General features: G+C 41.9%; 1 protein-coding gene across 1 annotated transcript; it reads right to left on the bottom strand.

Moving 5' to 3' along the window:
* Positions 1-1710: 1710 nt before the first annotated feature.
* On the bottom strand, positions 1711-24135 carry JPT2 (Jupiter microtubule associated homolog 2). The gene is made up of 5 exons (XM_063430606.1): positions 23981-24135; positions 10684-10832; positions 7415-7560; positions 5489-5537; positions 1711-4611 (listed from the first exon to the last, which is right to left on the bottom strand). The coding sequence occupies exons 1-5, from the start codon at positions 24034-24036 to the stop codon at positions 4430-4432; spliced, it is 582 nt and encodes a 193-aa protein (XP_063286676.1). The 5' UTR covers positions 24037-24135; the 3' UTR covers positions 1711-4429.
* Positions 24136-24771: the final 636 nt, after the last annotated feature.

The raw sequence follows: 24771 nt of genomic DNA, 5'->3' as shown, positions 1-24771 counted from the left end.
GTGCCACTCTAATGGTTAAAAGGGGTGAAGACTTCATAGCTCTTAAAACCAGGGAAGGATCCCATATTGGACAACGGTTAACTGGAGGCATCATATAATACAGCTGACAAATCTAGATTCCTCTATATCAAATCCTTTGCACGGAGACATACTTCTGAGGTGATGTAGCTTAGTCCTTAATTGAAGAACTCTAGAACCTCTTTGGTAGAGGGATTCTGAATGATTATCTGTATCCCAAACTCTAAAGGTAGAGGTAATTACTGCAGCCGAGAAACCCTACCTTCACTAAAAACAAAGGAGGATTTGGATGTAGCACTGGACATGAAGGAGGAACTCATTGTACAAATTGTCCAGAGGAGCTGAGCTTTAACAGCTTCTTTGATGCCTTCGGATAACGCCAGTTTGAGAGTGGCAACAGGCCCATCTGCCCGTGTCATATTACACGATATCAGACAGTCTGCACAGATACATTTTTTACATGGTCGCATATAAGGCCCACAACAATAAACATTTTTTATTAATTATAACTCTATGCTCTGTATGTGCCTGCCCAGCCAGCTACTCATTGAGTCCCTACAAAAAGAAGGGTGATGGCATAATCTTGTTACCGCTAGCGTCACAGCAAGTAAAACCCCTGGTCACTAAAGGAGTATCTTCAGGAGGGCACCTTTGCACAGGGCTGTATACTGAAGCTTTCCAAGGAAGAGAGGCTGAACTCCCTTGGGGCAGAAGGTAGCAACGTTCAGTAAAGCCAAAAGAAATAAACTCTAGTCAAACACATTTTTAAATAGGTTCCTGTCTAATTAGGGGTAAGCAGGAGGTACTTGTGTTGCCTTGGATATGGCTAGGAAAGACAGATTATCAGTTCCGTCGATTATTAGACCAGATCTGCAGCATTATACCAATAATCTGTATCAGCCTTGTAATTTACAGATATTACCAATAACTTACTTAACTCTCCGGAAACTGTAGCCGCCAGCCAATGACGCACCACGTCGTGACCTCACATTACCCCTTTCTGTAAGACTATTATGGAGCTCATCTGAAGGCAGGGGGAGGGGAGACAGTGAATCTACTGTAATGTACTGGGCTGTCTGACAGAGTGATAGCTGTGTGATTGCTGTCAACATGTTCAGTTTATGCCAGACTTGTGTGGAAATTGCATTACTTTTTCAAAAAAACTTAAATGTACAGAACATAGTCACCAGTTATCGGCAATCAACCCAAAAGATGACAGATAATTGGTATCAGTATCGGCTCTGGAAAAATATCAGTCGATCCTTACTATGCAGTGTATGGAAAGTTATTTACATACAGCATTATTCACTAAAGTGAGAATTCAAAGTAAATTTCACATTTTAGGCCAAAATAGTCGAACTAGAAGCATACCTGAATTTTTCCAGTTTGGCTTTTTTGGCCTTAGATTTGAAATTCTCACTTTAGTAAATAACCCGATAATCTGTAAGGTGGAATGTGTCCCTGCCTCAGCCAGACCAGGAATGGGCAGAAGTATTAACCTTAGGGTGTTTAGCTGACGCTCTCAGCCTATCGCCAGAACAATTCGCTTGCGCAGCAGGGTGCCTCTTTCAGTATTAACCTGGATAAACACTGACAAGTGGAATGGGACTGTTTCAATAGATGAAGTGGTTATTGTGATTAGAATGTCTAAGTAAAACACAATCCTACTGCTAGTAAATAAACAGACACCAGTTCATTAACAAAATACATAGTTTATTGAGGCGCATTATGGTAACAGTATAAATGGCATCAGTTTGAGAAATGTAATAGGAGGATGATGCCAGCCGCTACATAACAAGAGCCCACAACCTGTACATTCAGTATAGAAAAAGAACAAACAAACCCACAAAGAGCATTGTACATGTAAAGAGGATTAGTTTAAGGCCTCAAAATTGAACAGAAAATGGCAGCACTGGCTTCTGTTTGGTTAACATGACCAGGTCCAGCACATAGTCCAGCGATATGATAAGGTCATGCACCTATACTTTGTATAAGGAACAGAATTCACTGCTCAAACAATATATACATTCTAAGAGGAGTCTGGCATGATTGGCTGATTTGATTTATTATAAAATCATTGAGCCATCTTTGTTTTATAGGGTACATGATTTGGTAATATTCGGCATGAACCTGTTACATGATCTGTACTGCAGTCGCAAAAACAATAACAGAAGTCCTGCTCATTGAAACACAGAACATATATGCAAGGGCTTTATTTGGCATCACTAGGGATTATCTACGTAGTGTAGAAAAGGCTAGCTGCATTGGGTGAGAAATTAAACAAGGCCACTTCTGGTTCTGAGAAAGAACAGCCTGATGAGTTGGTACCTAGACACACTAGCCTAGGAGCGTCTGAGCTCTAAAGCAGGGCTGTGTGATGGCAGCTCTTCAATACTAGCCCAGCGGAGTCCTAATCTAGCTATCCTGGCTGTAATCTCTATACACTGAGAAATAGCTTAGCACACCCTCCGGTACTCATTTTAAATCTAAAACCTCTGCATACTGAACAAGAGCATGTACTAATCTACCACAAGAAGAATACAAACCCTCACGAGGGACTACAATTTGCTAGCACAATGAAAGGGTACATTTTATATCTGAAGCAGACTTGCTCCTCCAATGTCTTATTAATATTCAATTTTGAAGGATGTACAGATTAGCAATACATTGTGAAGGATTTAAAATGAGCATTGAGAGAGGTGGGGGTTAACTCCCATATACGCAAGTGATGCAATCCATTTTTCGCTTACAGGGGGATATACCCAAAATCAGAATCAGCAGATGCTATAACTAAAACCAGTACTTTCTGCTCTACAACGTCATATTTGACTTTTCTGCACTGTTTAAATGATTTATAGCACCTTGCTCAACCTAATGCCAGTCCTACTGCAATACATCTGGGAAATTAAATGTTTTTGGAACACTTTTTTGGAACCATTTCCAACTTGAAAACAAATCTAAAATTTAGCTCAACAAGCTGGGGTCTCTGTATAGATGTGAACACCACACTATTCCTTTATAACAGAAAATGGTGTCTTTGGATCATTTTAGGAATGAAGAGGCAACATAAGCTAAAAAAGAGTAACATTACGAAATTTACCACTGTCTGCAATTTCCAATTCCTTTTGTTTGGGACTAACGCTCGAAGGGGAAACTGCCGACTTACTGCTATTCATATGGTTAATGTATTCAAAGAGCACAGTACAGAGAACATCCATATAAACCACAAGCTACAAGGAAAGGGATCTATTAGCAACGCTCAAAGTATTTATATACAGGATGATTGTTCTAAACATTTGCCTGATGTCTCCCACCACATGGAGACACTAGAGAAGGTAAGTGTTAAACAAAAAAAAAACTATAAGAGATGCCACTAGGGTGTAAGGCAACACAGGCTAAAAAGTTGGAAGATGACTGGATAGGGCGGGGGTTCTAGTGCCTGATACAAACAACCGAATAAAGTGAAACAAGGTAACAGAATTAGATCAAACTTTAAAGAAGAGTGTCAGACAAGACACCAGAGAACAGCCTGCACTAGCATAGATCCAACAACAAATTGAAAGCACACAACAGCCTTTTGGAAATCAAGCGGATGATTGTACCATGCAGAGTACAGAAGACTAGTACCAGTGTCTAGCAGGATTAAGGATTAAACACTCAAAACAAAGGCAGCATCTTGTCGTATGGTTTGAAGGCAAATGTGGTTTTCTACCCCTCTGGCTCAAAACATTCTGGCGTGCAAATGCCTAATTCCTTAAGGACCAGTGACAGAAGTCTATTGTAACCATGTAGTCTTAAAGGATTCCATATTAAAATCAGATGCCATACTCCAATAGTGACAGCAGGGGGTGTACCAAGCCGGTTTCATACTGGCACAGGGTCGTAATGAAGCACATTGATGACACAGCATATCATTGATCCTTAAGGGGTTGACCAAGTGAAATCTAAAGTAGGAACATAGACTTTGAACCAAACATGCAATTTAATATAGTTTTCCCTTACAATTCCGAAGATGAACCCTTCCCGAGTTATTCTGTTTTTATAGACATGGGGAAAGGCCTGCCAATCAGGATACATTTAAATAGCAATTTAAAAATAGTCTCTAAATGAATATAGTCCTTCACATGTTCTATTGCTTCGGATTGGTTATCATGAACAGGACAAGGTAGTGAATTCCAATTCAAACTGTGGTGAATTAAGTAATTTGGCACTGGCTGCTCAGATTTTAGTTGTACCTGAACCTGTGTGTGACTTTAAAACACGAATTGGGAGCCCTTGTAAATGTTTCAGAAGATCAAGAGAACTTTATGACCAAGCATTCATAACCAACCCCCACCCCCCATCTCAAATTCATTTCTGCTTTGTTTGCATACAGTGAAATAATATGGTATCACCCTCGTAACTACAGCCATTAGTAGAAGGTGACGCTAGATTTGCCTCCTGGTGGATTCAGGACTCTGTTGTGAGACCGTGGCCTTGGACCAAGGTGGGGCTCATATGCAGCCATTGCTGGGTCTGGCTCAGCAGGTCGCACCTCCTTTGGGGTTGGTGGTTTTTCTTCAATTGATGGAGCAGCTTTAGGAACGGCTTTCACTGCAAAGACAGACTGAAGAGTTAATAAGGGGACATGCCTTGCCACTACGGGAATAATGCTCTGATAGATCAAAACTAACCACAAACCAAAGAAGCCACAAAAACAGACCCACCAGACCTATGTACCCGATGTGCAAAGACTATGCAGGGTCAGCCAGGTGAATAACCATTAAATAGTGGGAATGAAACTAAAGTCTACTCCCAGAACGAATCTTTGCCAAGGTTGCACCAAACCCACCACCACTTCAGCAACAGCAGCTGGGATTCTACAAAAACAATGAGCAGATTCCTATTTGAGATCAGTTTTTATTCCTCCTCTTGGCAAAGCGTGATCAGGGTGTGAGCATATTGAGAATCGTAAAGATGCCAATGTTGTAAACACAAAACTCAATCACTCAAAGCTCCCCAAAGAGATATATACTTGTAACTTTGAGAGCAAGTGGCCCGACCACCATCATCATCTAGGAGACCCTCTGTGTTATACCACTCAACTGTTTGACACAAAACCCATGGCCAGCTCCTGCAACAACCATGCACCATGAAGCACTGTATTGAAATGGTCACAGCACTTATAATTGCACAAAAAAATAAAATATTATAGATGGTGGGTGAATAGGCTGAAAATACAATAAAAAGGGCTATACAGCAGAGGAAATTACAATACGTAGCAAAGGTAATAAACCAGCAAATCAACTGCTGATGAATAAAATTCCCATAGTCTTCTACACCCCCTGGAATCCTAACATGTAGACAAAGAGCTCCAACTGTAGTTACTCTCTTCCCTCCATCTACATTACACGAGTGGAGGACCATGGATTGGTTTTTTTAACCATTTACTTAAGGTGAATGTAAGAAAATTAAAATCTGAGCAACACACCTGGGGTACTTTGTGCTTTAACTTCCGGTTCTTTTAAAGTAATATTGTCCTGAAAGGAAAAAAAAAATTAAAAAAAAACACAAAAAGCAACTTAAGAGATTATATTTTCAAATATCAATGTAATTTCTTAAATGTAGTAATTGTATTTTCTATTATTTACACTGCACCTTTAACATTGAAGAACAAGGGATGTTGTCATTCTGTTCAGTGAAAATGCTAGTTTTGGTTGATTTAATAATATTTTTAAGACTGCACAGTAGTGATTCCAGGCATCCAAACTGCTAAAAAAAAAAAAATTCTGATTTTTATTTTAAAAGGCATCAAACAAGAAGCCTTAAAAGGACACTTTACATCACAGCCACTAGACAACCTCTGCTAACTGGTTTAACCTTGAAAGCTAAGACGGTGTCCAGACTAACAACTTCAATAAGCTGAAGAAGGTGTTATGGGGTGTTAGCGTTAAATAGTGTTTAGGCACCACTCCTTGTTTGTCAATCTTAAGGCCATTTTGGAGCACTTTGAAACTGGGACTCTACCCAGTACAGTAGCCCCATCTTCAGCCACACTAGTAAAATAGAACAGGGCTCGACAAATCCCAGGCACCATGGCTACAAGGATTTTTGTCCTGGTGCCTGGAATTTGCTGGCCCATTTAGCCCCCGAGATGGTCGGCTGCCTATGAGTGCAGGCGGCCGGCTCATAAAGAGCATGGGTTTACTTGCTGTCGGCCGGCCAGCTCAGGAAAAGCATGGACATGCAGTCTGTCAGCCTGCTGAGTGAGAGCATTGCCGTGCAGTCAGCCAGCTGAGAGAGAGGGTGGGTGGGCGTGCGCACAGACTGAGGCTCCTGGAAGATTGAGCCAAAGCTGTAACCTCCCTTGCGCGCCCCCTAGTGATGTCGGGAGCCGGAATATGACATCATTCCGGCCCCGGCATCAGTAAACAGCGTTTTATGGAGCAGAGCAGGTTAATGACTTAAGCCCCACTGGACCACAGGGAAAGCTGAACCACTCAAACGCTCCCAAAAGGTAGGGAGGCTGGGTGGTCACAATAATGTCTGTCTGTAGGTGACCAGTACCACTACAATCGCAAAGGAAAGGGTTTTTTGCTCACCTTTTTCCCCCACGCTGTGCTGGTCTCGCAGCACCTGGCCCTGCCTCCATGACTGATTATCAATCTTTATGATCTCAGCCAATCCAATGCTTCCCAACAGGAAAGGCTATTGCGCATGTGTGGCAAAACGCCACCCTGCGCCAATCAGCATCTCCTCAGAGATGAATTGAATCAATGCATTTCTATGGGGAACGTTCAGCGCCTCGCTAAATGTAGGTGCTGCGCACTGTACAGCACTTACCCGGGATGCACTCTAGAGGCCGAATGTCACTAGAATGTCACTAGAAGTGTTACTAAGCAACAACGTAAATACTGCATTTCCCCTAAAAAGGCAGGGTTTACATTGAAAAGTGTGCAGGGACATGTTATAAACAAGTACAACTACATTAAGCTGTATACTATACATTAAGCTATAGTGGTTCTGGTGACTATAGCGTCCCTTTAAGAATTGCATGTTTTACATTGAAAAGCCTGGCTCCTAACTTTATTTGCCGGCTCCTAGATTCCAAGCAAATTTGTCAAGCCCTGAAATAGAAAATACTTTACACCTAATGAGACCATAAATTATTCACTACTGCAAGCCATGATTGTCCATGTCAGACTCACTGGGGGTAAATTTCTACCCATCGGGGCCAATTCATCACATTCCATACACATGGACTTTCCACACTTTGAGCACAAAATTTAGATCAGAAACCATTTACTAGCATTTATGTAGTCAGGTACCTTTTTAGACCTGGTTAGTAGGTTATGATTTGACAGTCTGAGCCTTAAGTATAAATTGTTTAAGATGTCTACAAATCATGATCTGGTACCTTTGGTTTGTTGGGATGTGCTTTGGGGCTTGTTGGGATGGGTCCTTCTCCAAACATAACGTTGCTTTTCCCACCTGATTGAGGGTGCGCTCGTTGAGAGACTGGCGCTGGTGCAGGACCAGCAAAGATGCCGCTAGGTTTTCCACCTGATAATGGGAAAATAAATAGAAGTATAGACAGGTGAAATTTCACAAGATGTTGAGGAAAACTATGCAGTTTCTCACAGTATTTTGTGCATGTATGGGAAGTAGAACACTATGCTAATATCATATAGATGTAGAGCAAAAGCGTCAATCTATACATTTGTTAGCACAACCAATATTTATTTCTTATCAGACTAAAAGAAGAGATTTTTTTCTGCATGGTCCTCAGCTAATACCTACATTAAGCATTATCAAATGGATGTGAGGTTGGCAGAGGAAGCCTCCTTTGGCAAAGCGGCCCTTCAGGCCTCAGTTTTGTTTATTTCTGTTTAATATATTTATACGTTTCTATTAGTACTTATGTGTTATATTTTTATCTCCCCCCAACCTTATTTTTATGCTTGGGCATTGCCCTGTTAGGTGCTACCGTGGCCATGGCCAGGAAAACGTAAAATTAACTTGTACTGATGATATTTTCTTATGTGGGTGGCTTTATAATGAACTGAGGGTCACATGGTTAAAACGTCTAGTATCTACTTAAATGTTTAATTGCTGGCTTCCGGTCTAGCAACGGACGGAGACAGTCGCATGGCCGCGGAGCTCCTGACTCCAAGCGTGTTAAACAGACACACAGGACCCACCTGCGACCCAAACGCTCTCCAAAGTGCCCCACTACTTACCTGATCCACATGGGCAGGAAAATGAAAAAACAAAAACCCGACAAGCCCCGTCTGGGCATGAACATCGGGGACATGTGGAAGCAGGCCCAGGAGACAGCCGGAGCAACAATTGCGTCTCTGCATGGGGGATGCTCCGACTTTACAGACGGCTCGTCCGATGAGGGGGACGGGGGCTACACACCGGCAAGAGCCCCACCACCACCAGACAGGCCGCGGGTGCCCGCACCAGCTACCACACCGGTGACCATGGAGGCAATCAAAGAGCTCATGGCCGCCCACCATAGCAAAATCTCTGCAGAAGTGGCCACGATAAGGGATGACCTGAAAGGCCTCTCAGCACGGCTCGGGACGGTAGAATGCACCTCTACCGGACACGCACGCCAGATAGAGGAGCTAAAAGCGGCAGTCCACGACCTAAAACAACTAACCTCACTGCATGAACAGCAACTGGCTACTCAAGAAGACAAACGCCGCCAAACTAATCTGAAGCTCAGGGGGGTCGCTGACTCTGTACCGGAGGCTGAACTTCCACACTATATCAGACGGTTGCTAACCGCTCTCCTGACCCCGAAGGTGGCCAAATCCATAATATTAGACGGCATCTTCCGCTTGCCGCGGCCAACTACTGCACCTCCAGCAGCCACAGGGGACATAATCCTCCGTTTTCAAAACATGAGGGACAAGAGGGCCGTTCTTGACGCCACCAAAGGCCTAACAACTTACTTGTTTGAGGACATGACTGTCCTTTTATGCGGACCTGTCAAGTGGCACACTGAACTGGAGAAGATCTCTCGCAGCTCACGACCTTCTTGTTGCAACAAAAAACCAGGTACCGTTGGGGCCCAGGCCGCGCCCTACATATAGAAGGCGCAAGCGGCCCTCTGGTGGTGCGGAACCTGCAGGAGGCCACAAGGACACTGGAGAACCTGAGACCACCACAGCGGGCAATGACTGCCACAATTCTACCGGTCAGCAGCACAAGCAGCCTGGGGAAGAATGCAGCAGGAGCACCGATCTTTGTGCCACGTCAACAGGGCCTACCGGGACGTTTCCCCGAACTCCCCTTTTACCGGGCAACAACATAGCCCGCCACCCTACGGCTGAGAACATTCAAACGCAGAGAGAGTAATCCAAACTGTCCGTTGACACTGTCTCTCGTGCGCTTTTCCCAATTTTTTTTTTTTTTTCCTCTTTTGTTCCCTAATATGTTATATTGTTTTACTTATGTTTTGCTACTGACTCACATTAATAACGAGTACCCTGACAAACAGAACGGACAAAGTTGAGTGCCTGCTTGGCTTGACCGCCTGCCCAGCTGCCTCAAAAGAGGAGGCCCACTCAGGCGACTAATCAGAGCAGGTAACAACCCAGACCTACATGGCATGTAACACCCCAACCCCTAAGCAATAATATACAGTGGTACCCGCAATAACTTCCCGACTTCCGCTTCACACACCGCCAGTAACCACATTAAAACACCCCAGCCTGCACTTCTAGTGCTCTTTTGTTTTACTATATCGAAAACCAATGTATGCCACACCAGCAGACACAGCATTTCCTATCACCAAGCCTGTTTCTAGTCTCAACGCAATGTCAATGTTAATGCCTAAACGATCTAACTATTGGTGCTGTTACCTGCATGACTTGACTACTGATTTAACTTGACTTTGCAACCCTATACTTATACCAGTTGTAATACCATGCAATGATGCTTACCTATAGTCCTTGTGCAGACACACACTGGTTAGACCAAGCTACCATATAAATAACTAATGTGTTAAAGGAACATGCCCAACAACTTAAGCTTGTACTAAAATGTATCTCTAAAGCATGAACCTCACTACTAGATTAAGCCTGTTTCCCTTAAGCATCTGTACCTATAGTTTAAACTCGTACCTTTTACTTTGAATTAACCTATTCAGTTCTAGCTCCCAGCATGTAACCTAATCCTAAATTTAAATGGCACGACTGTACCGTTAGCGATGTTTAGCCTATTTAACATGATTCACGTAACCATTGTTTTAGATCACATCTTAACATAACCTGCTTGATATATGCTTATGTTAAAAGACCTATAAAAATAAAAAATGAGGCACGTTTTATTTCGGAAATGTAAATAGCATTGTTACAGCTGTAATAACCCTTATCTTGTGCGGAATACCCTTGCATTTCCCTTTTTCTCTTCTGTACCCTCCATATATGCCTCAATAAAATAAAGATTGACAAAAAAAAAATGTTTAATTGCTTATTTTAGTCGATTGTGAGTGGTGGGAGGAGCCACCTCTGTTAGTGCTGCAGTAGCCAATTACCGAAAAATAAAATTAACCCCTTAAGGACACATGACGTGCCTGACACGTCATGATTCCCTTTTATTCCAGAAGTTTGGTCCTTAAGGGGTTAATGGCAAGTACGAGTTAATTTTCCATTATACAGCTGTTTAACTAACCTGGAGGGTTGGACCTTTTTGGTACATTTTCAGGCTCTGCTTGTGACCCAAAGATGTTGGAAGACATTTTGTGTGACCTTGTTGGAGCGGGGGCATCATCAGGGCTTCCAAAAATGCAACTTGATCCTCCTCCGGGTGGCTTCAATACCCTAGTAAAGGGGAGGAAGAACAAGGTTATTAGTGTTACCGACCTTTTGACGTAGGGAAATCTTTCCAGGATACATGCGATTTGCAGTCTGGTCAGTACTTAAAAATAGGATTATTTTGATGCCCAAAAATCTAGATCTTCCATCCAGTGACTTCCAGATTAGAATTTTTATTCAGACAAGATGGCACATTAAACAAAAAATAAATAAATAAAACACCCTGCACAAAAATCCCAGGTTTTCAAGTAAACTTAGCATATGTATATAAATATCATTTAACCCTATTTTTGAAAGCTCTTAAACAAGTTCTAATTTTAACTTAATTTCTGAATTAATCTGCATGTTTTATTTCAGGAATGTTTAGAGTTTACATAGGAAGCAAAGGCATTAAGGGTTTGCTGCAGAGAACATGTGTTTTCAATGTGACTGCAGAATGATGTGTTGGCAGTTAGGTCATGATCTAAAAGTACCATTCGATATTAAAAGCAAGCTGCTATATTGGATAGCTGTCAGCTGAAGCAGTTCAGCTAATTCCATTGGGGATGGGAGATATCCCACATGGAACATGGCAAGGCAGAGTAAGTCTGACTGGCCAAAAAAAAAAAAAAAAAAAAAAACAACATTGTGGCGAATATACCCATTATATGGCTTTTATACAGGAAGAGTCAGCCAACATCAAGGCAGTCAAGTCTTTGCAAGCCTACCTTCAAAGCCAATTAAAAATAACCCACCCCCCGGGGGCGGAGCCTGACAAGCAAGCAGAGCAGACGTGCTCTGCAACAGCTCCTTAACAACCAGCACAAAAAGACTGATAAAGCGAGAAAAAATGCGCTCACCCGACTGGAGAGGCAGACCTGAACCCAGAGACACGAAACCCGATGTCCGGGACAACCGTGCCCCGCATAAGAAGACTGAGGCCTACCAAGGGAGGCAGAGGAGAAAGGCGGAAGCTTTCCCGACAGACACACACACACACACACACACACACCCAACAGTAAGCTGGGACCACGCTCTCCCACCCCCTCCCCCCCACCCCCATGGACCAATGGGGGACATCCCGGTCTCCGCCAGCTGGAGAAACCCGCACCCGCATCCCCTTAATAAGCCTGCAGCCTCCTCAAGCAATACGGGGGTGGGGGCCTCTAGAATGGCGGAAGCATGCAACTCAACCCTGCGATCCACAGGGCTCCAGCAACATCCTCACCCAAATAGACAGCCACTTTCAAGCATTTTGGCAGCTACTACTAAGCAAAACATACCCACAGGCATCACCACAGCGCAGGGAAGCCCAGCAGCCTAGTAGCGCAATCAAACTGGCGCAACCTCGGAGGGCAGCCTGGAGAGGTGAGAGCCGGAGGACCCCCTCGGGCCCAGCGACCTTACAAAAGCTTGTTCTTCCCACTAGTGGCCTACCGGTGCCGAAGGCCAACTGGGGCGCAACCCCAAGACATCGCACACGCTGGAGGAGGGCTCGCCGCCGTACCCAGTGGCCGACCACCAGGTACCCCCACCACTCTCAAAAGGAGAGAGAGACCCGGCCCCTCGTGCAAGCCGGGGCTGTGGACTCAAGATGGCAGCTTCGCTATTGGCCTGGGGCAGGAGGGTGGACTTACCCTGTTCCCAACGAGCCGCCTGCTCCGATCTCAGCCTTGCTCCCAACGGCACCTACCGTGAACAGAGGCATGCTGCACCAATGCCTAACAGGGCACTGCCCAAGGGACTTACCCAGAAAGCAAAGCCAAACCTGACCGGAATCAAAGGGTCTCAACCTGCTTGGCCCCTGCAGGGCATCGGCTGAACAGACTGTTAAAATCCGGGACCATACTCAAGCTGCAATCTTGACACGTTCCTATCGGACAGGCATTATAGTACCTAACTTGCTGGCGGTGACTAACTGAGCTGCCCATAGCCTGCAATAACACATAATGCAAGTAGTTGGCCCAGTAAAGTAACTAAATAAGCCTGTACATATTGCTAGCCCAGCAAAGTACATTATGCCACTGGTTTAATGCTATGCTTGTAGACAACGCGATAATATTTTCAGCCAGTTAAGCAATGTTTAGACGTCTCTAGTAAATACTATATATGTTGGAACCATAGCATGTTTAGCGTAACAAGCAGGATGACCCTACCGTGACCCACACACTAGACAAGCAAAACTAGTCTGTACTCAGTATGTTTAAAAACTAACATGTTACTAGCCTGTTTTATCTTTTAGAATAGCTTGCTTCTAACATAAAATGTAAAAATGTGCCGATACTCTTATGCCATCAATGTTCATCTAATGTGTTCATATCTTTCTATTTTGCCGTTGCGGCATTGAAAAGAAAAATAAAGAATTAAAAAAAAAAAAAAAGCACTCTAGTCTAGCATTGTGCAACTACAGACAGTGGCACTAACAAATAATTGTATTAGCAATTATTTTTTATAACTTAAAATTATCACCAATATTACTAAAAGCAAGCACAGGTAGTGCTTTCTATTTTGTTTTTTTCTATACAAGAAGTGTCTCCTATAAAGGTACAGGTGTGATAGTAATTTTGACATCTCGACACAGACAGATGAATTTAGTGAACGTTTCATTCACACCTTTTGTGAGTGACAGGTCTACTTAAAACTACTGATTAGCAGAACATATCACAATAGCACCAGTTTAAAGGAACAAATGTGATGAGATTTTGACATTGCACTGTGTGGTACATAAATATTTTACCAATGACTCAGTCACAAGGTCTTAATCAGCATCTTAAAAAGGTTCATACCATTCTTCTTTTAAGCGTGGCGTAGCTACAGTATGCTAGGTAATGGTCTGCCACTATTAAGGCCATGAATAGGTTAACAATGCCAGTTATTGCTGTATGCCATCTCTCTTATGGGACTTTTCGCACCCAGGTGACTAGATTTCTCAGCAGCAGACAAGACACCAAGTCTGCTGCAATTACAGAATACATGGTTTTAAATATGACATCTGCAACTTGGGACACGTTTATCTCTATGGAATTCATGTTTTAAAACCCAGTGTTACAAAAGTGTTTATTTTTACTTGCTGACTGGAAAAAGAGATAAGCGTGTCCCTGTTACAGGACAAGTCGAAGATAGGCCTACAGCCATAAGCCTCTAGCGGCTGGGCTTCAGAGCACCATTCAACAGTAATGCTGAAATTCAAGGTTCCTCCCAATTCCTTACGGTTATAAAAGTTTTAGATACAAAAGTGTCGAGAACCTAGAGAGAACTAGCTGCACAAGAAACAAAACAAGAATAAGTACTGTTTAACAGGATTATAGAGAATTCTTAACAAAAGGAAACGCTTTATAAACAGATGAAGACTCAGTGGAAGACAACATTACACTACAGAAATAGTGTAATGAAAATTACTCTAAGTGGGGGAGGGAGTCCCCCATAATTACAGGACAATAAGACCATACATTCCAGAGGCATGTGTAACCAAGTGCCTTAACCCCCACCCTAAAACAAAATTTCCACATCATGCACATCTTTACCACTCTAGTCCCTGGAGCTTGCAATTTACAGCAAGCAGAGGAGGAGCAGTCATTTGTTTATCCACATCTGTGGATTTTTCTGGTCACTAAATAAGATATGAATCCCAGTTGTATTCCGATTGGCTGATTAGTTCCACTTAGCCAGCGAGAATACAGATGTAATTTTGGGTCAGTTTTCTTTTTCCTTTAGCCTTGAACCAAAATGCACAGAAATACCATCGCTTGCAAGTTTATGCAAAGAGTGTAACTAAAAACAAAATCAGTAATTTATATATATATATATATATATATATATATATATATATATATATATATATATATATATACACACACACACACACACACACACTTATACCAGGTACAAAAGGCATATATCCAGCGAGCAATTGGATAAATACGTCTGGTCTGACCACGTGACTTTCTAAAAAGAAAATGCACTCTATTTGTCATGCTGTGTATTTGTACCTGGACACCTGTAGGAAGCGGACGGATGCACATAGTACCTGGATGCCAAACACTGAGGATTTGTGCAATAACTCATTGATAGGAGCACAATTCTACTCTACATCGTTGGCAAGTTCACAGCAAGTGCACTAATAATACTTCACCTACATTCAGATAGGTGGGTCATATATGGCCAAACAGCAATTTGCAATAGTGGGCTTGGCTCACAGTATAGCACTCCGCTGTTCTACTCCGCTGTTCTACCGCAAAACAAAACGCTATTTTTTTTATATTAAATATGTCCTATATAAATGCACAGTATTTGATTGGTGGGTGGCCAGTTTTGTTTTTGCCAATATATTGGGGGGGGGGGGGGGACGACATTTGACCTCAGCAGGGCTAATAGCCAAATTGATTAATGAAACAAGATACTGGCATTCTACAAGCCATAAACATGAACCGGGTGTGGAATTCGATATGGAAAATAATTTTTGATAAAGCTCAGTGCCCCTAGGTGACTTGGATTATCAAATCAAGAGCCAATTTATACAGTCCATGACAATTCACCACGGGCCTGGTTTGATGGACAACCAATTTAACCACACCCTCTTTGTTGGTGTGCTCTTTAGCCATGTACAGTAAGGATGTAATGGGTCAAATGGCACCATTGAAAATCAATAACATTGGATGTCATAGCAAGATGTACTGAGCACGCACCTGAAGACATACCTGTATAACTAAAGAAATCTGCATTAAATGTGCATTATTCATAGGAATATACTTTATAAAACTAGCACATGGGAAAATATGGTTTAATATCACCAGTTTGTTTCTTAACACGAGAGAGTTGACTAGAAAATTATGGTTACAGATAGCTTGGGATGCATAAATAAAACTTTAAATGTATGCATAATATGGCTTGGGTGCCTAAAATTATAGCTCACAAACCATTAGAAAATGTCAAAAGTGTTATGATGTGAGGAAAGGTGGAATTTAACGTGAAAATCCAGGCCAATCACAATCCGGCCCCTGAGATTTGACCTTCTCTGACAGTTATTTGCACAAGCAAAGTTCACAATAAAGAAAGTCTTGTACCGTCATTCGTATGTGTTTGTCCAACTTTTTCTCTGGAGTGAAGCAAACACAGAAGCATTTATAAGGCAGATGTGACCCATGAACAGGAAACATATTGGATATATGGGCTTCCTCGGATATAAAAAAAACAAAAAACACAAAAGGCCCTCCATAATTACCAACATCTTCGGAGTAAGAGAAGAAGAGCTGCATAACAAAGACTGAAGAAATGGCAGCAGATACATTTCACAAGCTGAAAAATAGATTTAATTGTTACAAAAACAATAAAACCTTGATAATATGAATTTTTTGTATCAATCTACACGCTGAAGGACATAAGCGTACACTACAATTAAAGGGCAGAAAGGATTTTTTTTTTTTACATTGCATGCTGGCATTGCCCTTTGAAACCCAGATGAAATTTCATTACTACAATTGGGAGGGGATGGTGAATTTCATATAAAGGTTTTGATTAGACCCTAAAATATTAGCGTATTAGTGGCCATGAAAAGATGCAGATTAAATATGCATTCATAACTCTATAGTGCTTGAATACATATTTAGGTCCCCAGCCCCCTTCTCCACTGCTGCGGCTGGCCTCCATGGTGGAGATCACTAATCTTGATGATCTCAGGCAATATAATGCTTTCCCTATAGAAAAGCATTGGGAGGCTATTGAGCATGCGCCAAATCAGCATTTCCTCAAAAATGCATTGAATCAATGCACCTCTATGGGGAGCGTTCAGCACCTTCATGCAGAGTGTGGAGACATTAAATGTAGGTGCACACTGTGCAGCACTGGGCTAGGAAGCAGCTCTAGTGGCTATATGAGTGACTGCCACTAGAGGTGTTACTAGCCAGCAATCTAAAAACACTATATTTTCAATAAAAATGTAGTGTTAACTGAGCCAAGACTGCAGGGATAGGCTACAGGCACCAAAACCACTACATTAAGTTGAAATGGTTCTGGTGAATTTAGTGTCCCTTTAATGAATGATTTCACTTGTGTTAAACTCCTGATACACAGTTACAGTTCCAATACACATTACTACATTTGCAGTAGAACATCTGGAATCTGGTGAGACTGCTAAATACATCGTCATGCACATACTGGAAATAGAATCAAGGCAATCTCTCCAACCAAGCATGCTTAGGGACATTCAATCCTACGGATTTTGTAAGTGAATACCGTTTGTTAAAGGAACACCCCACTTTGGATTTTACTCCTATATAGACGGTACATAAAAGAAAATTGCAAATGTAATGGATAAAGTAAAACATAAATCATATTTGAAGTTCCTGTATATCCTGCAAAGCCCTGGGCAAGATCTGCAATGACCTCACCAAATCTCTGGCTTAGTCACTTCCTTGTTGCATGAGATTTTGTCAAACATGGTGCTCACTTATGATTCTTTTGCATTGCTTAAAAATAAAGCGTTGCTGTGGTTTCCAAGGCAACTCTCTGCGTGACATACCAAGCTTGCGAAAGTTGTAAAGAGGAGCTGCTGGAAACAGAAGATAGCATGTGCTGGGTCTCATCTGCCCCCTCTTCAATATACAAGCTCCTGGCAGCGTGCACCAAGTTACTGGACCACCAGAAAATTTAATTGAACAATAAGAGAATCTGAACAATCTGTTCACTAGACACAGAAATATTCTTGATAATATTAAACATCTGACTGGCATGTATATTTTATGCACTTACCACTCAATGAAAGAAAGATTTACAAAAAACAAAACAAAATGCCCACAAACCATTAAAGGACCACTAAAGGCACCCAGACCACTTCAGCTCAATGAAGTGGTCTGGCTGCCAGGTCCCCCTAGTTTTAACCCTGCAGCTGTAAACATAGCAGTTTCATAGAAACTGCTATGTTTACATTAAAGGACCACTCTAGGCACCCAGACCACTTCAGCTTAATGAAGTGGTCTGGGTGCCAGGTCCAGCTAGGGTTAACCCAATTTTTTATAAACATAGCAGTTTCAGAGAAACTGCTATGTTTATAAATTGGTTAAGCCTTCCCCCAAATCCTCTAGTGGCTGTCTCATTGACAGCCACTAGAGGTGCTTGCGTGATTCTCACTGTGAAAATCAAAGTGAGAGCACGCAAGCGTCCATAGGCTTTCCTATGCGACCGGCTGAATGCGCGCAGCTCTTGCCTCGCGTGCACATTCAGCCGACGGGGCGGAGAGAAGGAGAGCTCCCCGCCCAGCGCTGGAAAAAGGTACGTTTTACCCCTTTTCCCCTTTCCAGAGCCGGGCGGGAGGGGGACCCTGAGGGTGGGGGCACCCTCAGGGCACTCTAGTGCCAGGAAAACTAGTATGTTTTCCTGGCACTAGAGTGGTCCTTTAAGGATTAATCTAGCCTCTAGTGGCTGTCTCCCTGACAGCCGCTTCCGCGATCCTCAATGCGAAAATCGCATTGAGACACGCTGACGTCCATAGGAAAGCATTGAGTAATGTTTTCCTTTGGGCGGTTTGAATACGCGCGCGGCTCTGGCCGCGCATGCGCATTTGGAGCGGAAGTCGGCAGGGGGAGAAGAGGTCACCAGTGCCAAGGGAGCCCAGCGCTGGATTAAGGTAATTGGCTGAAGGGGTTTTAACCCCTTCATCCCAGCGGGAGGGGGAGGACCTAATAACCCTAAAGTACCAGGAAAACAAGTTTGTTTTCCTGGCACTATAGTGCTCCTTTAAGTAATAAATATGTTCAGTTAATGGCAGATTTGTGTAGAAATTGTGTTTCTTTTTTCAAAACTATAAAACCAAATACCAGCATCGGCTCTACTTTCTGGTATGTTCTGTTCAGTGAAACTAAACTCAAGAGGCAGCAATTGCCCAGAACACCTGCCTTGCAAAGACTTATTGAGCTGCATTGGGAAGTCTGTTATTGGACAGCCACAGAAAGTCTGGGATTTTAATTGGGGCATATGTACTAAATAGTGATTTTTGAAAAACGTTTTTTGGGGTGGTACTAGGTTGTCCCCGTAGTTTTCAATATTTAGGGAATAGACCCCATACTTTTTTAAAAGACCCTTTTCTAAACACTGTGGTTTGTAACAGCATGAATACCAATTACAGCCCTTAAACGTTTAATATAATTAAATATTTAGGCCTCACCAGGGTACACAACAGCCATTAATAAATAAAGCTTCAGGAGAACCACAGATGTGGCTAAATTGAAAGCATCTAATCACAAAGACTTTAACATTTAAAAAAAAAAAAAAAAAAACAAGGTTGCCTCATATACTAAATGGATTTTGTTCATGCAATGCTATTTACAAGGTTTTCCAGTAAAATTAACTATCTTGTATTAGGTCAGGACCTAGGGACCCCAAGAGTACAACATCTCCAGCCTAAATCAGCTATCCTTATTTGTTGTACGTTGCTAAATACACAACGGTCATCTACTCCAGGATGTGCTTGAAAACATAGGAAATCTTAATGTATTCTTCTAAAATTAAAAATAAAGTAAATTTGTAATTTCCTTTATATAAATAAGCAAAGCAATGTGTTTATTTACAAGCCTGCGATATGTATTCAATAATAACATGGAAAACTTAATACTAGTCACAGCTTAGCTATTGTAAGCCTATATTTAGTGAATATACCCCTTATAGCAGAAGAAAAATATTCACGCAACATTAAAAAAAAAAAAAAAAAAATCCCAACATAATCCTATTTTTAAAAATATTAAAATAAGAACTGCAGGTCTCAGCTAATTGAGTTTATGTACAAATTCCATTTTGACACTTTATTAATAAAAAACTACCACGCTCCAATAATGCCACCCTTTAGGGTTGTGCCTACATTGTGTCAGCACAGACTGACTGAGCACACCCAGGGCCTCCTGCTGAGATGTCCAAGCCTTGTGAAGTGTTAAATTACTTTACACACAAAGAGGCGATTAGTCAAAAGACAAGGACAAAAAAAAAAAAAAATTTGAGTTATTGTTCTCCTAGTCTTGAATACACAAGGACATTTTCTAAATCATTAGGTTAGCAAAACCAGCCATGTTACAGAAAAATAAATTCACTCTACTAATTTCAAATATATGTAAATAAAATAACTTTATATGCCAGAAGGGTGAGCATGGTATAAATCTGAAATCTAAGGTAGGCCTCCAGCAATTTTAACATTGGGAAAATACTATAGTGACTATGGGATATTCATCTCATGGATGTCAATAGTTCATAAATGTAACATGTTACTAAGGAATATTTCAGTGATATTAATACACGGGGGAGAGGGTGGGGTGGCTTAGTTTCTAGGAAATTATGTATATTTTATATTAAAAGAGGAGCAGTCACTTCTCCAGACATTATGAAATAAATACTGAAGTCCACACATGTCATGGCAATGTTTTTATTGTCATACTGAGGGTAATGGAGGAGTTTTGTCTCTCAAAGTTTGCCAGCGTGTGCTTCAAGACATTTTTATAAGATTTCTCTGGAAGTGACAATCTCTTGTTTCCGCACCTCTGTAAATGTAATTCCAGTTTCCAAAAGTTCACCAATCCATGATGCTTCGGCATGATCAGTAAGCTATACAGAATTGCCATGAGTCCATGCGCAATCCAGCATTCCTTCTGCAACTCTGCCCAGAAGCATGTGCTGCAAGGGTTCAATTAATTTACATTTAAATGGTCGCCTGGAATGGCATTTAAAAAAGTTAAACTAGCACATTTTAAATAAAATCACAACCAAAATCTTTTCGTTGGCTCATCAGTTGTGGAAAAAAAACCTCTTTAACTCCTTAAGGGGATACATGACATGTGTGACAGGTCATGATTCCCTTTTATTCCAGAAGTTTGGTCCTTAAGGGCTTAAAGTGGTTTAAATAAGACCAATTTAAAGAAGGCAAAACTGGTTGGATTTGGAATTTGTAGCAAAGAGGGATTATAGACCCCCCTGTACTGTATAAAAACCATTGTTAATAATGAAACACTCTACTGCTCTTGTTTGAAAGATGGTAACTCTAACTGTCCATACAAACTTGCCAAGATGATATATAGAATGTGTCAAGTTACAGAACACCTACAATGGTAACGGTCAGTCTCAGATGACTGCTTCCAGCACAATCATGCAGGACTACTTGTATCCATTATATTCTTTCTAGCAAGATGTTACAAGTGTCCTCAAAGTGGAGGAAGGACCGGTCTTGTGTTACATGGACATAGTAATAGATGTTACGTGCATTAGTTGGTTCATTTGTTGGAGAAGAAACCAGGCTTTCAGAGATTGAAGAAACAGACTTTACAAAAAGCTCCAATTGGAACTTTTTTACAATGCAAATACAATAAGAAGCCTTTATGAGACAACTTATCAAAACTACTTTGTCTTATAAACAAGCCACACTTTTATCATAACGTGGCACAGCGCGGCTTATAACCTTGATATATCACATGTCATCTGAAGAGATACTATCTGTCCAACCTTGGGAGGTAAGGATAGGCTACAACAACAACAGGGCTAGTAGTTATGGTGCTCATAGTGTCCCTTTAGGATATAATTCACTAAACCAACAATTTGAGAATTGACAAAAGGAAAGGTTTTATGACAAAACAAGCAACCTGGAAAACCACCACATAGTTTTCATGCTCAGTTATGTCAACCTATGTTTCTCAACTACGTTGTTAATTCCCCACCATAACTGACATGGTGAATAAACCCATTGTGAGAATATTATGGGAAACCAATACCTTATGGGGTTAATCAGTACAGATTAACATAGAATGTGACTGCAGATAAGAACCATTCCGCCCATCTAGTCTGCCCAGAACAGTTTAATGTTAAAATGGGTGTAGTGCACAGACAAGATACATACCACATGTTCATATCAAATACTGCAAAGGGGTGCCATTAACAGGCAGAACCATAAACACTGCACTCATTTAAATCAAGGTTGACGGACCCCTTTTAATGTTTTATTGCTGTAAGGATGCAAGGACAGCATTCATTTTGATAGAATAGGGGCTGGAGAACCATAGATTACCCAATGTCTGACTAGATTATTGTGATCCCAGCATATGGAATCAATATGTACCATTGTACAATGTAAAATCCACCAACTTGGTTTGCTATCCTCTTTTGTGTCTGTGATGAGAGTCATTGGTTTGTTCCAGTCTTCGAAATTAAATAGAATTACCACAGACAAGAAGAATTATGTCTGGAACCCCTGTCCTCTGCCCATTTTATGAGAATACGAAAGCTTTATTCCTGCATATAAAGCACTGTCTTTATTTATGAAGATAGTTATGGCTAGAAGCAAATACCATGCATCTACAAGAGAGAATTTAGCACATGTCCAGACTCACATAAACCTACACTTCATGCATCTAGCCAGGGAGGGGTCTGCTTGCTGGTATTAGTTCTGCATTAATGAGTTAGTCACATTTAATGTCAAGCTCCTCCAAGCTATTAAATACTTCCTTTTCACTTGCATGTCCGGATGGAGCACATCTAAAAAGGATCTTTCTATTGTGTCCAAACAAGACTCTTTCATCGGTCTATTAGCACATTCTACTCCATCTCATCTTCTTCTAAAAGCCAAATATATGAATTATAATTTTAGGTGTGGCCATGTTTTATTGTAAATAAATACACACATTAACATGCTGCACTAATCTTGGTGAAGTAATACATATAATGTATTTAAGAACCATCAACAGCGTTAAAAAAAAAAAAAAAGAAGAAAAAGAAAAAAGGGGAAACATAAGCAATTGCCCAGAATGCAGAACAAAGCACAGAGAGCAGGTTACCTCCCGTGCAAAGCCACATCAAGACAATGCTTTGTACACAAGGCACTTGGCAGAAACATGCAACCACATCTACTTGATAAAACATGGTGATACGGTATTTTCTAAATAAGACAAGTGTAAGCTCATAGGCCAGGCCCCTAGAACCTACTGTGTCGGTTTATCTCCCTTTGTCACAAGAAGTCTTGTGATAGAATTTAGATAAAGTCACAGCTTGTCTGTTGCCGCCTACATTTTGGAATTGTTTTCAGTGCAGTATAATACGGTGTACATGAAATAATTCCCAGTACAGTTTTACATGTAAATCGCCGTCTTTATACGTACACCTTGTTCATTTTGAAATTTCTGAAAATATATAAAGCAAATTTTCTGTGAGAAGGCCTTGTCTGAAAATCTGAATCCACAGCCCTGGATACCACCATGTACCTACAGTATGACTACTCCTGTCCTGAAAACACACTCCAAGAGATTTTTTTGGCCCTGCACACCTAAGCAAGCTGACATCACTAGACATCAGGTTATCAGTTAAATTCCCGAAAGGGTAAATTGTTGAGAATTCAAAGTAAATTTAATTTTACATTTTTTGCCAAAATGACTGACTGAACACAGCCGACTTGGAGAATGTTATTTCTTTCATGTGGAAATTTATTTTGGCGTAAAAATTTGAGGTGGACTGAACCAACTCACACATTTTGCGGATACGCCTGCGAGGAACTAAATTTCCCATAATGCCCTATAATCCATTCCACTAACTGCAGGGCAGCACTTTTCATTCACCAGACACCACACACCAGATCAAAGTGATGTGGGTTGAGGGAAGCCCAGTCCTGGCAAGAGCTGTGTGATCTCCCTGCACATTTCCTATAATAAACCCTATTAGAAGGACTTTGTAAAGCTGACAGTGATACAGATCAGGCATAGGCAACCTTTGGCACTCCAGATGTTTTGGACTACACCTCCCATGAAGCTTTGCCAGCATTATGGGTGTAAGAGCATTATGGGGGATGTAGTCCACAACATCTGGAGTGCCAGGTTGCCTATCCCTGATATAGATTAACTACAGAGATCATAAATTAACCCTCTGAGTGACAGCAGAGCCTGCCTGGTGCCTCTTCCCTGTTACAGCTGCTGTGAACTACAACTCCCATGATGCTCAGTCAGGCAAGAGGCTACCTGGGCCTCATGGGAGATGTAGTCCACAGAGGGCTGTGTTGCCCAGAGCGAGCTCCTGAGTGCCGGTGCGGACGGTGCGTGGATGGGCCCTGTGTCTCAGAGCTTCCTGTCTGAGGAGCCGGTCCCTCCCTCACCCTCGGGGGCCACAGCCGGGCCGGAGTAATAATAAAACCCGCCTCACAGCGAGCCCCTGAGGCCTTCACTCACCGGGAACTGTTCTTGTTGTCGCTGTCCAGCCCTTGAAAGGTGTGTGTGGACGTCATGGCTGTTTCTCTCCGACTGACAACAGTGTGGCCAACCCTGTCCGCCTTACTGCAGGGGAAAACTGGGGCAGCGCGGGCTGCTCGCCCATTCGCCACGGCGCCTGTCCGTCACGGCTCCTCAGCCAATCACCGCGCGGCACGAGCAAAGAAACGACGCCTCTCACATCCCGCCCGCTTACAGGCTGGCAGAGAGCTGTCAGTCACCTCCAACCCGACATGTTCTATTGGCTACAATGAGAGAGGGGGCGGGTTTAATGCACATTAGTCCACGCCCTTGCCCTGACGATTGGATTTGATTGGCTAGCGTTAGGACATATGCAAATTGCTGAACTTTTAAATGGTGATGTAATGGTGGCATGCCTTCCACCCCAGCATTCATGGGATTTTCTCTCACACAGCAGCCCATTCCTGGGGATAAGGGATTTCTCAGTACAATTCAATTCCCTTAAAATAAATGTTTTAATTAAAAAATAAATTAAAAAAATGTGGATATTTATATTTCCTGGTATCCATGGCAACACAACAATGGGTAGCTCCTCGCTATCCCCAATTAGACAGGAACCTAATTAAAACAAAAGGTATAAGTATCCCCTCCGACCCCTCTCACCCTCAGTATTTTTTGTTCCTGCCCTATCCCGAGGACAGACGTAGTCATTCTAAGACTCGAGTATTTTTATTTTTGGCTTACTTGAAGGTTGTTACCTTCTGCCTCAAGGGAATTCCTCCTCTTTTTCT

Source organism: Pelobates fuscus, chromosome 8 (genome assembly GCF_036172605.1).
Source record: "Pelobates fuscus isolate aPelFus1 chromosome 8, aPelFus1.pri, whole genome shotgun sequence".
NCBI lineage: Eukaryota > Metazoa > Chordata > Amphibia > Anura > Pelobatidae > Pelobates > Pelobates fuscus.
The sequence above is the reverse complement of the archived record's forward strand: the minus strand, read 5'-3'. Positions and strand labels throughout refer to the sequence as shown.